The sequence below is a fragment of the Molothrus aeneus genome, chromosome 1 (genome assembly GCF_037042795.1).
Source record: "Molothrus aeneus isolate 106 chromosome 1, BPBGC_Maene_1.0, whole genome shotgun sequence".
NCBI classification, from domain to species: domain Eukaryota; kingdom Metazoa; phylum Chordata; class Aves; order Passeriformes; family Icteridae; genus Molothrus; species Molothrus aeneus.
This window is the reverse complement of record NC_089646.1, coordinates 118,581,670-118,597,172: the sequence shown is the minus strand read 5'-3', so window position 1 is coordinate 118,597,172 and position 15,503 is coordinate 118,581,670. Positions and strand designations below refer to the sequence as shown.

The following is a 15,503-nucleotide window of genomic DNA, read 5'->3' as shown; positions in this document are numbered from 1 at the left end:
ATAAAAAAATTACTGCAGAAGACTTACAGAATGGAGTCTGCTGTAGTGTCTGCTGAATCTTGATTTGCTGTATATAGTAACAGATTGCAAATCTCATTTTGCCTTAGTACTGAGGGCATTATTGTCAGACTCTTTTTCTCCTAAATGTAATTACTGACTCCCTGCTTTCCTCTAGGTCATGTGGATGTTTTCTGAAATGACCAAAATTATTATTCCAGTCTTCCGTTCTATGAATCACATTTATTTTAACTGGATTTGGCTAGGCAGAATATATATTATGAACATTCCCAGTCTATATCATACAGTAGTGATCAGACTGAAGTGTTCATGGATCTTGCTTGCTCAGCATGTAAGAAATCAGAACATAGAATTTTTGTAATGGTTGTCAAAATTGATGAAGAGGCATCATTTTGAAGGCTTACAAACATTTCTGTGGTTGAAGTACAGGCAGCAAGATCAATGTCAGTTCAATGAAAAGTTGTCTTGCAGTAAAATCACATCAAGTGCGCTGGAAGCTTGATGTCAAACACACCATATCTGTTTAGGTTTGCAGTGTCCCTCCCTGCTTCATAATGGGAAGTGTTTCAAATACCTACTTTTCATGGCAAATGGGTATTATGCACTCTGGAGATGTTTGAGTTTTGTATTTCAATCGGGGATGAGAAAAGCTGACTGTACTCTCACTATGTTTTTACAACTGTAAAAAATCAATTGTTTCTTAAGAAATAAAAGTAATCAGAGACTGTCTATATATTGTTAAAAAAATAAGACAAGGAGGCTTGAAAACATTTAACAGATGCATTTCTTAAGAAACTTTAACCATGTCTTTAACTGCGCTTCACAGAATATTTACGGGATCTACAAGGTTGGATGGAAATGCTATTGGTAGGTTTAATCTCTTCTCTATCCCTCCCCACCCCTGTAAACTGAACCTTGGAAAAATATTTCATTAAAACCTGTGGTCATTTAACAGTGGATTTTGTTCGCTGGCTTTGTGCTGTGTCTATGGATGAGCTGCTGTCTGCCACCCACCCTCGAATGTTTAGTCTGCAGAAGATAGTAGAGATTTCTTACTACAACATGGGCCGGATCAGGTTACAGTGGTCTAGGATCTGGGAAGTTATTGGTGATCATTTTAACAAGGTATCCCTGTTAATGCTTACTGTGCATACTCCTTCAGTTCTGGATACAGATTATTTTATTTTGAGATCTATTGGAAAATGGTGCTTATATGAATCATAATGGGTTTTCTGTCCTTCTCTGTAAGTTAAACTCACAGAAATTGTAAAGCAGTAAAGACCAGCGAGAAGGCAGAGGTACTCAGTATAATAAATATAAAAACAAAAGTATACATTATGTTATTTATCATTACTTGAGTCTAGAACTGGCTGCTGTTAGTTTTGTGCTGTAGTTTTTGGAGATGTTTCATGATGCTTGGTTTAAGAGGTTGTCTTCAAGTCTAGATTGACTCTTTATCAAATGAATGTTTGACATGCATTTTTAATACAGCTGTTAAAGTCTTTTTTAGATGGCTTGCTTATTTTTACAAGGTTTTAAATGCCAGGTTATTTAACGTATTTAACATAGAAAATAGCTGGAATTAGGGATTGTTGAATTGCATAAACAGTGTGATTTCTAGAGTTGACTACTGTTTAATTTCATTAATTTTTCAGTACTGCTTAGTTCTCTGTTATCAACTGTAAAGGCAGCTTGTGATGAATCCATACAAATTCTGATGCAAGCTTACTCTGCATTTCTATTCTACATTCTCAGGTTGGCTGCAATCCCAATGAAGATGTAGCTATTTTTGCAGTAGACTCATTAAGGCAATTGTCAATGAAGTTCTTGGAGAAAGGAGAACTTGCTAATTTCCGATTCCAGAAGGACTTCCTAAGACCATTTGAACATATCATGAAGAGAAACAGGTAATAACATACAATTAACTGAATTGCCTGGCATCACAAGCATCAACTTCTGCAATTAATATTTCAAATTCCTTTTGTAAAATCAGTTGTTAGAGAATTATACTATTCAAATTGATTATGTAATTCAGTTTAAAAAATTATTGTTTATTATCCTAATTTAGGTCTCCTACTATTCGAGACATGGTTGTACGGTGTATTGCACAGATGGTGAATTCCCAGGCTGCTAACATTCGTTCTGGCTGGAAAAACATTTTCTCAGTGTTTCATCTGGCAGCCTCAGATCAGGATGAAAGTATAGTGGAACTGGCATTCCAGACTACAGGACACATTGTCAGTGAGTATGGACAACATTCAGACATCATGGAAGCGAGTGTCACTCCAGGGTCCAAGAAGCTTTGTTGACTCACAGCCTGCAGAGTAGAGCCTGCTTTCATGTCTTGGAACCAATGATTTACACTTTCCAATTGGTCCTCTAGGAAAATGCTTACCAGAGTCATTCAATAAGAGTAAAGTTAACTGGTTTTCTTTATGCCTTTTAAAAAAACTTGTCTGTTTGTTGCATTCTGTAGTAAAACAACTCAGGCCTTAGATAATTCTATTTAATGTGTACATTTTTGTTTAAGTGAAATATTCTGGGGTTTCCCCTAGGGAAAAAAAAGTACATATTTTACTAATATATTGTTTGCTTATCTTTTTCTGTTATTCTGAATTGTGCTTGTGTAAGGCCCGTTTAGGAGAAAGTGCTGAGCTAGGGGGGCACTAGATAATTTTTTCTCTCTCTGTATTCTAATCTAGATCCCAGGCTTTAAGGGATCTCTTTTTTCACTGAACATCTACAAGTTTATGAAGCTGTTTCATCTTTGATGAAGCACTTTTTTTTCTTCAAAAGCAGCTATTTAAAAACAAGGCAACATGTTGCTGGCGAGGAGGTCCATTAGTAGATGGAACTCCATACTTCATGTGTCCCTCTTAAGCTGTGGGGACACAGACTAGTGTTAAAAAGTAAGCCCATTGCTCTAGTTTTGCTTAACTATTACATTTCCCTGCTTTAGTCCAGGTTTTACTTTAATTTATTTTTAATACTTGCTGTCAAAATGAAATGCCCAAATGCCCTCTGGGTAATTTTTTTTTAATATTACTTTTTTTTTCTTTAGTTTTTCTTACAACTCAGGCATTTGACAGCACCAATCAATGAACCAGTCTCTCGTGACTTCTGTTACAGACAGTTCACATTAGAATTAATACATTTTAAAGCATGACACTTTTTTTTTCTCCTTTTCACACTTTCCTCTCAGCAATCGTGTTTGAGAAACACTTCCCAGCAACCATAGATTCTTTCCAGGATGCAGTGAAGTGCTTGTCTGAATTTGCCTGCAATGCAGCATTTCCAGATACCAGTATGGAAGCGATCCGCCTCATTCGCCACTGTGCAAAATATGTGTCTGACAGGCCTCAGGTATAGTCTGTGTTAACTAAACTAGAATTGCTTTTATAAAGAAAAAATAGATATGCTAAACTCTACTGGCTTCCCTTCAAGTTTCATGGATTAATGAGAAATGTACTTTATTCAGAAACAATAGGAGTATAAAATGCCACAGGCTTTGAAAATATCAGTGATTTTTCTATTCTTTTATTCCCCTTTGCCCATTCCTGCCACCCAGTTCAGCTGGTGACTTGCATTCCTGAGAGCTGTTGGAAACATCATATCTCAGGATCTGCTCTTTGCTGGGAAATGTGAAGAAATGGATAATAGCATAACCAAAAATGTTTGATACCCTCAAAATGTTATGGTTAGGTCCTCACTTTCAGAGCTATCTGTATAAAAAAATGAGAGCAAGAAACTCACTCTGAACTGCAAGCAGAAACTGGTGCTTGAATGTGTAATCTTGTTTATTTTTTAAGTTTATTCATCATAAGATACTAAGCATTAATTTGAAAAACACTTCACTTTCCTAGTGTTACTGTTTTAATTGCCAGCTCATCTGAGGTGTCAGGATATAATACTCTTGAAAGAGAGATTGTTGCTTACAGTCCAAGTTGTGTTTTATTTTGAAGAATCTAACTTCTATGACTGTCTAACAGTGTTTCCTTTCCTAAAGGCATTCAAGGAATACACAAGTGATGATATGAATGTAGCTCCTGAAGACAGAGTGTGGGTGCGAGGATGGTTCCCAATTCTCTTTGAGTTGTCCTGTATAATCAATAGATGCAAATTAGATGTAAGAACCAGGTAACAATCAGTATTTGTAATTCAAATTTTAAAAGGTTTACTTTATACTTTTGAAACAAAAACAACTCTTGGTAAATGTAATCACTGTAAAATGACTTACGTTTAATTCAGGTGATACCACTGTGGAAACAACAAACACCTTTTAAATAGACACTGGAATACAGAAATTAAGTCTGTGTTCTGTATATTTTAAATTTTTATTTTCTGTTATAATAAACAACACAGTTATGTAGTTGTGATTGCATTCTGCCTTGCTCATCCCACTTACCTTGGGGATTTTAAAACTGGTTTTGTACCATGGTTCATTAAGTGGTTGAGGATTGCAGAAATGGTTAAAAAAAGCAAAGCTGTACCCTGATTTCATGTAAAACTTGCTTATTTTTCTGGAATATGTTTTTCCCTTGTAAAACATATTCAGTTATAGTTCTGATGTGAAATATGAGGGGTTTTACACAAATAACTTTAAATTCACACATTGGCATGGGAGCTGTGCATCCAGACTCCCTTTATAGCTGGTGAAAGTTAATAATTGTTTCTAGACTTTTGTACTTTTTAACTGGAAATATTTGTTTATTAATTTTTGTGGCCCTTGGTAAAGGAGTTCATTTACTATTTTAATTTTAATTTACCACAGCTCTCAAAAATATTTTTGGCTATTGCCTGCAACTATAAAGTGCTTTTTTACAAGCTGATTTTCTACTTATGTTTTGGATACTCGTGTGTCTATATTGTTCTAAACAGTTTTTGAGTTTGTTATTGCTGCTGTAGCTGTACTTACTTGGTCTTGTTCATGTCTTTCTGTAACTCTTGGTATAAGTTGTTCTTTCTTCATTTCAGGGGCTTAACAGTAATGTTTGAAATAATGAAGACATATGGCCATACCTATGAAAAACACTGGTGGCAAGATTTGTTTCGGATTGTCTTCAGGATATTTGACAACATGAAACTGCCAGAACAGCAGACTGAGGTGATAAAAGTGGAGGAAGATAATTTACATGAGAGCTACATTTACAGTAGAAAACCTGTAATATAACTTAGTCAAGTAATGTAGGGTAAACCTTAAAACCTGGATGGTGGACCTGTGGTTCTAGTAGCCTTGTTTTGTTTTAATGGAATTCTAATTGGCAGGTGTCGTCACTTTTTTCATTTTTTAAAGCCATATGCATAAAAGACCTGGTAGTTTACACTGGGAACAGCAGAAGAATAGCATAAAATGCAATGTATCTAGGGTTTGTAAGAAAAACTATAGCTTTTACACATGATGTTTGGAACCTGAGACACACAACGTGCTCACTTGAGTGAAGCTTGTAATCAGCAGTGAAGTCACAATTAGAGGAAATAAGTCCTGTTACTTTGAAATTTTTTGATGACAAGGCAGAAAAAAAAAAACCCTCAGCCGAAGTGAAACCAAACCACTACAACCAACCCACAAAAAAACCATAAACCACCCAAAACAGCGCTGTGCTGTCATTGCACACTTCTGACCAGCCATTCGGGTTTTGATCTGCCAAACCAGAGCCAGGTACTGCTTTGAAAAACAACTGGAATGGGCTTTAAAATGTAACTAATGTGTAAATTATTAGTATTGGAAGTAGGAGCAAAATTGTCAATTGTTTAGGAGGCTTTGTCTGGCTATTTGTAGTAGGACATGTCTCACTTCAATAATTTTTTTCCCCTGGAAAATGCTTAAACACAGCTTTAGCTTGGTGTTAAATCATTGAGTAGGATTGGACACTAAGACTGTTTGTTTGTCTGTTCCTGTAGTTCTTTTTAAACCTGCTTGTTAGCAAAGCAGGAGTTAAACCTCCAAATTTTGAGGTTTTGAGATACAGAAATGAATTTCATGTCACTATAAAGCAAATTGAGTAAATATAAATGTTCATTTATACGTTTATCCAGAAGTTTCACCTTCAGGTTGTAACTCTTCTTTTTTTTTGACTCCTAGAAAGCTGAATGGATGACAACTACTTGCAACCATGCACTTTATGCAATCTGTGATGTATTTACACAGTATTTAGAAGTACTTAGTGATGTTCTTTTGGATGATATATTTGCACAGCTGTACTGGTGTGTGCAGCAAGGTAGGAACTGCACAAATTATCTTAAAACAATGTTAACATTTTACTCTGTTGAATGTGAATGAACAAATACCCTGTTTGTCTCTTACAGACAATGAACAACTGGCACGATCTGGTACAAACTGTTTGGAGAATGTTGTCATCCTTAATGGTGAAAAGTTTACCCTAGAAATCTGGGATAAAACTTGCACTTGCATGCTGGATATTTTCAAAACTACAATCCCTCATGCGTAAGAAAACTGTTCATATTTATACTTTGTAAAATAGTTTAGCTAGATTATTTACCTGTTTCAAACTCTTAGATATCTCGTGGGTGGGGTGAACAAAAAGCTGTTAAGTGTGGACTAAAGAGAAACAGACTTACTTGCAACATGGTGATAAATTAGGTGTAGGTATTCTTCTGTACTGTTAACGATGAAGTGTTAAAAACTAAAATACTATACAGGAAATAAGCAAAAAAACTCTCCAACAACCCCCAGAATGTAACATGAATCAGTTTTAAAGTTTTGGATTTTTGGAGAAGTACTATCTGATTTTTTTGTTACTTTCTTTTTTTGTAATAGAAGATGCAGGCTTTGCTGTTTGTAATTACAGGTGGAGTTTTTGCCATAAAATACTAAAATACTGCAACAGTCTTACAGATTTAAGTCTCTGTGGTTGATGGTTAATTTCCATCATATGTTTATATGAATCTTAATATTTTTCTGAAAATTTTCTTGGCTATTTGGTAGTTCTTTCTATTCATATGATAACTCTGTGTGAGGTTTCTTGGAGTAAGGCTGCATCATTCCAAGTGCTGTGTTTCATCCACTTCATATTCTTTGCTTCTGGGACCTACTTTAGGCCTGAAGAAAACTGAAGCAAAAGAAACCTTCTGCATATCAGTCTTTCCTTTTCCTCTAAAATTCCTCCAATTTTAGAGTTGCATATCAGATAGCACTGTAAGAGAGCTTCATTCATCCATTAAAAGATAAAATCTGTCACTGCCTCACCTATATTTTTTTAAGTAAGTAGGTATAAATTAATTCCATCAAAAAATAAGTATAAAATGAAGCTGAAATATTTGGGAGCTAGCAAGATATTTCTGTATTTTGGTAACTGCCAAAAATAAAATTGGAAGCCACATCTATGGATGTGGAAGTCTAGCTGAATTAACCCTAACTTATTAGGGTTGTACTGTACTTGGAAAGATTTTGAAGTTAATATTCACTAGCAGAAGATTTGCTTTGGTTTCAGCTTATGATCAAAACTTAAATTTCTGGGTATTCTTATAATTGAATATTAGAAACCTTTCTAGAGCAGCATTTTGAATATCTTAATATTTAGACATACTCAAAATACTCTTGTTGCCTTTAGTTATATCTAATTTGAAATATGTGCATTATTCACTTTGATGTTGAGGCCCTTCTGCTTCTCAAATGGGTTCTTTTCCTTAGGAGAGTATCCAACTCCTTCCTTTAACTTTCTCTTTCTTTGTCTTTTAATCTTTCTCTACCATCTTTTCAGAACTTCATTATGTTATTCCTTTTTAAATTTCTGGGAGGTTCCCAACTTTTGTAGTCTTATTTCAATTTTTTGTGAGGGTACACATCTTTTTTTTTCCTTCTCTTTCTGAGTCCTAGGAGGATACTTCTTTTTTGCCTCTCTTTTTATGGCATCTGGTTCTTTTCTGAGACGCCTGGTTTGGCTGATATTTCATATTTTATTTCTTAGACCCTCTAGTAGCCTTTTTTTTTTTTTGCAATTGAGCTTTTTCTCCCCTCCATGCCTGCGTTTTTATTATTTTATTATTTTGACAATGCAAAAACATGTTTATCATGTTTACCAGTTTTAATAAAACCACCCAGTTTTAATATTCAGCTTGTTGTGGTGCCTGCCTCAGTGCTTAGAGAAGGCAGATGATCTCTTTACCTTTGTTTTTCCATGCCTGGAAGTAACACAGTAGTTAATGTTGAAATGAAGACAGACAAATCACATGGTGTTATATATGAAAACTTTATGGGCAAGTGCTTTATTGCCAGTTGCCTTCAAATAGTGAGAGGCTGTGAATCTCTGGAGTGCAAAGTACCCTCTGGCAGAAGTTCTTATTAGTCTGATCAGGTAGAGTTTCATTTGTTCTTTTTTAGCATTCATATGAAATATCTTCCAAGTGTTGTGCAGCTTCTCTTAATTTAAGAGCTGCAGCATTGGCTGCATGAGTTCTTAGTTGCAGTATCAGCCTCTGCTGGTTCTTGGCAAGTTACTTTTTTTGCAAAGAGAGTTGATCATATTTCCTTGTTTGAAAAATGTACTGTTGTATTTAGTATTATACCAGCTACCAATTTCTGCAAGGATCAGTTACTGGAAAACCACAAACCATGCTGCTGCCAAGCTTCTGCAGATCACTGAGGTGTTGATAGCTGGAGATACTCATACAGAATGACACAGAATGGCTGAAGTTGGAAAGGACTCTGGAGCTTTTGTGACCCAACCCCTGTGCTTAGGCATGGCCACCCCAGAGTACTTTTCCCAGCACCATGTCCTGACTTTCAAATATCTCCAAGGAGGGAAGCTCCACAGCCTTTCTGAGCAACCTCTGCCTTACGCTTGATCACCCTCACAGTGAAAAGGTGTTTCCTAATGCTCATAGGAAACTTCCTGTGTTTGTACCATTGTCTCTGGTCCTGGCATTGTGAATCACTGGAAGAAGCCTGGCTCTGCTTTGCCCCCACAATTCAGATAATTTTAGTGTGTTGATGAGATGTCCTGAGCCTTTTCTTCTCCAGGCTGGACAGTCCCTGTTGTCTCAGACTCTCCTCATGGGAGAGATGCTCTGGTTCCTTCTTCACCTTTGTGGCTTTTTGCTCAACTTTCTCCAGTAGGTCTATGTCTCTCAAACTGGGGAGCCCAGGACTGGCCACAGTGCTGAGCAGAGGGGCAGGATCCCCTTCCCACCTGCTGGCAGCTCTCCTCACACAGCCCAGGACAGCGTTTGCTTTCTCTGCAGCAAGGGCACCCTGCTCACTCACGTCCAGCCTGGTGTCCACCAGGATCCCCAGGGCCTTCTCTGCAGGCCAAGCTGCTCCCCAGCTGGGCAGCCCCAGCACGTCCTGGGGTGTGACCTTGCTCCTCCCCAGGTGGAGAACTTCCTTCTTCCCTCCCTGAACTGCACAGGGTTCCCATCAGCCCATTCTCCAGCCTGTGGAGGTCCCTCTGGATAGCAGCATGACCCTCTGGTGTATCAGCCACTCCTCCTACTTTGTGTCTTCCAGCTTCCTGAGAGTCCTCTCTGCCCCATCACCCAGACCATTAAGATGGACAGATTGAACCCAGTATTGACCACTGTACCACTGGCCTCCAGCTAGATTCTGGGCACCTAAATCACCATCCTCTTGGCTTAGCTGTTCAGTCAGTTTTCAGTCCACCTCACTCTTTGCTCGTCCAGCATACCAATTTTTGCTTTTTTAAATAGTTTCTTTTAATTTTTTATTTAGCTTAATTTCTCTTCTGTTTATAATTTTTGTTAATTTAAATTTTCTGAAGCTTCATAAGAGTGAGTCTTGGCTTTCTGGTGCTGAGAAATCCAGTGTGAGTGCCCTCTTGTCTTCAAAAAATTCAAGAGTTAGAATTGGTTCCTTGCACAGATTATGATGGTCCAGCCTCTACCAGCTCATAATGGCTCATTATCCCAATGCCTCAGTCTATGTTCTTGCAGCTTTCAAGAATCAATTCAGTTCTCTGTTCTACTTTATTTGTTGCCTTATTACATGCCTCAAGATTTTATCTTTTCTTATCTCCAATTTGTCTTTTTAGTTATCCAATATTCAGTTTTCTGGAGCTCAGTGGTACATTCACTTAGGATGCTTAACTTTGTGTAAAAGCTCTCCCTTAGGAAATGCAGACACAAATGTCCAATATGTGTTACCTCACACAGATGAAGACTAAAGAGTTTGAGATCATGACAATGACAAGTAACTCCAATCTTACTTTGCAGCAGTAGATTGGATAGAACAAGAAACAATGGGACAACTTAGGTTATTTAATCCAATTTCCCTCAATTCTTGGCAGGCACAGACAGTCTCAGTAAGTTACAACTAATGGAGAAATTTTTAGTGCTAAGGTTAAGATCCTCAAGACAGCAGTTTCCTATAGGAAATCAGCAGGGAAGAGATCAGAAATATTGTCAGTGATTTGATACCTCATAACAGCAATGAATCCTGAGTGGAAATGTTGAATTTTTAAGTGGAAATAGAAACTTAAACCTGGAATATACCCCAGACAGACAATGCAAAACATTTCCAAATGTTCGTGAGGTTTCTTCTGGAGTAGATTCATTCCTTATTCTAGGTCAAGCTTAAGGCAGTGTGGGAGGAGAGGCCCACTAATGACACTAAAACTCTGCCTTAAGACAAATCCAGAATTTCTGAGAAAAGCTAATCCACCTCAGTGTAGTCCACTTGTCTATCCAAGGTAGTTGACAGAAATGTTGAAGTTCAGCAAACACTTTTAAATGTGTGAAAAAATAAAGTGCACTTAGAATTGAAATTAATGCAAAAACCCCACATCATGTTGAAGGGAGCTTTTAGAGTGTTGGTTCTGATCTATATTTGAAACTTAGTAAATTTGGGACTGGTGTTGTGTTTTCAAGGCTGCTGACTTGGAGACCAGTCGGTGGGGAGTTCTGCTCTGGCTCTCCCTCTGATGCAAAAGAAAAGCTGGTAAGCTGCTGAAATAAATAAAACAATAATTTAAGATTGCAAGAGCTCAGTACAAATGTGTTGTGATGTAGAATAGGTGAAAAATCTACTTGTCTTAAATAAATTTCTCAGTTTTGATTTATGTGATTTGTTTTTCCAGCTCAAGTGCTATTTAACATTTAGAAATGGCAAGGAATTAATTGATAAAGAAGTATGTATTTGTTTGCAGCAAAGTTGACTTCCATAAATTGGCTGTAGGTAGTTACCTGTGTTTGTTTTAGGTAATGTCCTGTGTCTGGCAGGTTTCTCTAATACTGTATTTGGGCTTTGAGTTGTTCCATGGTTTGGGTCATGGTTTTCTTTCATTTTGCTGTACTGGAAAGAAGAGAAACTGCTGAAGAGGGATAGATTGACAGATTGACTTCTTTTTCTTCCAAATTTTCTCTTGTAATAAGACCTTAAAATCTATTTAAAGTAGAAAATTTTTATAACTATCAGATTTCATAGTGTTGATTGAAGAAACTGATGTGAAGTCTGGATTTGCCTGCAAGTGACAGCTCCTGTAGCTGCTTTGCTACTGATGAGAATTAGTTTAGCTTTTGGACATTCTCACAAGATTGCTGCATAAAGTTCTGTATAGATTAATGAAGAACTTGATACAAGTTACTCAAGGATAATGGTCCAGATGAGCTTTACTAAGAGAGCCTGACTCCCTCCATTTATCTTTATGAAGTGTTACCATAATTTAGCTTAAACAAAGTAAATGTCTGTGAAGGCCAGTTCTCAATATATGGGTATTGTACCTTTGTGTCATACCATGACTCATTTATAGTGGTTTGATCTCAACATATTGGCTATATTTTTGATCCATTTATGTCAAATATAATAGCATGCATAAATGGCAAATAAATGTCTTAGTCTTGAGTAAATTGAAAGATCTTTTCCCTTTGAAATAGTTTAACATTAATGTTTTTAAAAAATATTTTTGTCTTCTGTGAAAAAAGATATTTTGCAACTGCAGAATTAACAGAACTTGTGTAATAAATGACTCTAAAGGACAAATATTTTGGCTGTCTCATTTAGTAGGTTTGAACCTTCGCAGGCTTTGGATATTTTAATCTCATTTTTCTTTAGGTTGCTCATATATGATGGAGTGTTTTGCTATCAGTAGACATGATACCTATTAAAATATATATTTTTACTTAGTAGAGATTAAAACTTTGGGTATCTACTGATACGAGAAGCTGAGGTGCTCTTTACAGGAACCTGGCAAACCTCCTACTCTTGATCTGGTAAAAGCTGTAGTAACTCTTGGGTGACAGAAGAAATGCTTGGAGGGAGTGCAAAAACCTATCTGAAAAATGCTGCTCGTTTCCTTTTCTGTTTACTTAAGTATTTGTTACTTGTTAAATTTTCAGTTGTTTCTTAGTAGCTCATCTTTCTGGTACATCTTTCATGAATACTCGTAGCAAGTATGACTAACGTGAATGAAAGCGCAGTATTGAAACAGCAAATGTCTTGATGAGCTCTGAAGAGCACAGCACTATTACCAATTACCAGAAGTTTTCTGTAAGTTAATTACTTAATTTTCCTTTTTTTTTTTCTTTTCAGGATACAATCTCCCAGAAGTCAGTAGATATCCATGACTCCATCCAGCCCCGACCTTCAGATGGACGCCCATTTCAGCCCAGCACAGGGGCCACGGTAGCGGAGGAAGCGACTAAAGCCAGGCCAGCAGCAAGTGTGTACTCTGCAGGGGTTTGGAATTCTTATCTGTGTAGAGTAGTATGTACTGGATGTTTGATATATTAGTTACAGTCCCAGCTGGGACTTCAGAAACATGATGTGAAGAAATCACATTGTTTAAATTTTTGTCTTCTTGTAGAATGACAGAATTCTCTTGGACTCCTGTGGGTCCACATTTTTTGCCTGTGTTTTAAAAATCTAAGAGTTCAACTGCAAGCTTCTAGGCTTTTACCCAAAGCAAAATATTGAAAATAACAATCTCCTTACAGTGCTGTGTGAGATTTCTTTTCTTAGGAGCAGAGATTTTTCAGTGCAAAATGCAACAGAAGTAGTAGCTGAAAAAGAATTCTGTCTATCATTTGAAGAGAGTTTATCAAACCCTTATTTAAGATCCTTGTGCAGTTATGTTTCATTGCTTAAAATGGTCATGTGTTTCATTAGTACTTGCCACAGCTGCAAACAAGCATGGTACCAATGCTGTGCTAAGCCTCCTGCCTGGGAACAGCCCCTGGCTCTTGCTATTGCACTGAAGGTTCAAGTCACTCATTTTGGTGACTTTTAGGTAACACTAAACCAGGCTGATGCAATGTATCACAGACAGCTTCAGGAAAAAGGGTTTTAAGTTCCAGTTGGTAATATGGTGATCTCTCCTGGTGTTAGTAATTCCAGCAGGTGGATTCCAGGTTTGGTTTACACATGTGCTTGAGGTTAAACTGTTCTTCAGCGTGCCCTCAGAACAGCTCAGAAAAGTTCTTTAGTTAACAAGTAACTTTCTTTCCTTTAAAGAATTTCCAGAACAGAAGTTATTTGCTGCTCTTTTGATCAAGTGTGTTGTACAGCTGGAACTCATTCAGACGATCGACAACATTGTGTTCTTCCCAGCGACTAGCAAAAAAGAGGATGCAGAGAATCTAGCAGCAGCACAAGTAAGTGGAACTGATAGGTACCTCTCTTTTTAACACCTTTTCCTCCAAAGGTGTTAAGATAAAGTTTCTTGAACTCCTGTAGCATCTGCTAATTGACAATTTTTACATGCATTTGAGAATTTCCATTGGCCTGTTGAGATCTTTTACAAGTTCTGTTAAATTGCATTTGCTGTGCCAGGGCAGCACTGTGGAGATTAAAACATGTATTGCTCAAAGGGATTTATATATCTGGGATGTGGATACAACCTTTAATACAGTTTGAAGTTTAAGTACAAGTACAGATGTAAACACAGGGTAGGATCGAGTTATCACAGGAGCTTGCTGAAAACAGTTGTGAATTTTTACTTCAAATCTTTTTCTTCCTTTTCCTCTTTTTTCAATAGAGAGATGCAGTAGACTTTGATGTCCATGTGGATACACAGGATCAAGGGATGTATCGTTTCCTAACATCACAGCAGCTTTTCAAACTTCTCGATTGTCTGCTGGAATCTCACAGATTTGCTAAAGCATTTAATTCAAACAATGAACAAAGAACTGCTCTCTGGAAAGCAGGTGAGTCAGTCCTCTTGAAGAAATACTTTGTGACAACGTGAATTGACCCAAAAATAGGTCAGGAGTACTTCGATGCTAAATGTAAAAGTTGAAGCTTTAGCTCTGTAAGTATAGGATTCATAAAGGGAGGAGACCTAATCTGAGGAGGTGCAAATATCTCTGGTTTCCTAAAATTCAAAGTTTCACTGAGGTACAGCTGCCAAGCTGATTCTTGGCTGTAGGTGTGAGTCCCATGCTCGGAAACTGCAGGGACAAACACAGGTTTCACAGCCAGTTATAAGCTGATACTAAAAATGGGTGCCAAACACAATTATGCCATATATAAACAGGTTAATTTTTAGCAATGCTCCATTGTCATAAATATTATGAGAAATTAATTACCTGAGGTGGTGGTTCTGTCTGTGTGCAGAAGATGGTTAGAAAGAGAAGTGGGGGACTGTAAGAAACTGAACCAAAAATCTGAATGTATGCTTGGAATTGATGTAGGTTTCAAAGGCAAGTCCAAGCCCAACCTGCTGAAGCAGGAGACGAGCAGCCTGGCCTGCGGGCTGCGCATCCTGTTCCGCATGTACATGGACGAGAGCCGCACCAGCGCCTGGGAGGAGGTCCAGCAGAGGCTGCTGAAGTAAGGCCCATGGAGCTGAGCCTGTTGTATTATTTCTGCTGTTAAAGAAAAGGAGTGGGTTATTTAGAAGGATAGACCATCTCTGTTTGCAGTAAACTTCTAAAGCCAACACCTGTGTGTGGTGGTCACAGCTAATATTAAGAGTTCTCTGTTCTGTGGGGAGTGCTGTGCCTCCAGCTAGTGATGCTGTCTCTCCTTTTTGTTCTCATTACATGTTTTGCCGGGAGAAAAAAGATTTTTTTCCACCTCTTTTTTTGTATCATGTGGGTAGGTGGGGGCTCTCCTTTAAAAAGGAAAGCAGCTATCACCTAAACCCCATTTTTTCTTTCACTAACCTCAGGTATTTTAGGGAAGCAGCACTGTTTGTTCTCATTTTCAGAAATGGACACTGGGCTTTAGCAGCCTTACGAGCATACAGAGGCTTTTGGCTCTTTGGTTATTGATCTGAATGTTCTTTGTTTATAAAGTTTTCAAGCAACTTGTTGGACTAAGGAAGGGCTTTAAACCCCAACAGCAACACTTAAGGCTAAGACTCCAAGGTTCACAGACTAGGAAGCAGAGCTGAAAACTGCCTGGTTACATCAACATGAGATATTCCTAAAGCCCACATAATGGTTTGTCAGATACCTCTCAAAGAGCACTTGATATGTTTCAAATGCATTCACAGACAGTATAATCACATTTTGTCAGCTTATTTATTACTGAAGTCCTAGGACTTTGGATTTGACTTGAACAAGGTCACTGC

General features: G+C 37.5%; 1 protein-coding gene across 2 annotated transcripts in view; it reads left to right on the top strand.

Annotated features, from left to right (window-relative positions):
* Positions 1–15,503, top strand: part of ARFGEF1 (ADP ribosylation factor guanine nucleotide exchange factor 1) — an 84,766-nt gene that overhangs the window by 66,801 nt on the left and 2,462 nt on the right. For both annotated transcript variants that reach the window (XM_066563746.1, XM_066563753.1), the window contains 14 exons: positions 845–885; positions 974–1,143; positions 1,774–1,925; positions 2,087–2,259; positions 3,221–3,381; positions 4,025–4,155; positions 4,993–5,122; positions 6,101–6,236; positions 6,325–6,463; positions 10,861–10,930; positions 12,521–12,650; positions 13,442–13,581; positions 13,965–14,133; positions 14,620–14,758. In XM_066563746.1, coding sequence (XP_066419843.1) covers positions 845–885; positions 974–1,143; positions 1,774–1,925; positions 2,087–2,259; positions 3,221–3,381; positions 4,025–4,155; positions 4,993–5,122; positions 6,101–6,236; positions 6,325–6,463; positions 10,861–10,930; positions 12,521–12,650; positions 13,442–13,581; positions 13,965–14,133; positions 14,620–14,758 — 1,881 coding nt within the window. The remainder of the gene's footprint in view (positions 1–844; positions 886–973; positions 1,144–1,773; positions 1,926–2,086; positions 2,260–3,220; positions 3,382–4,024; positions 4,156–4,992; positions 5,123–6,100; positions 6,237–6,324; positions 6,464–10,860; positions 10,931–12,520; positions 12,651–13,441; positions 13,582–13,964; positions 14,134–14,619; positions 14,759–15,503) is intronic.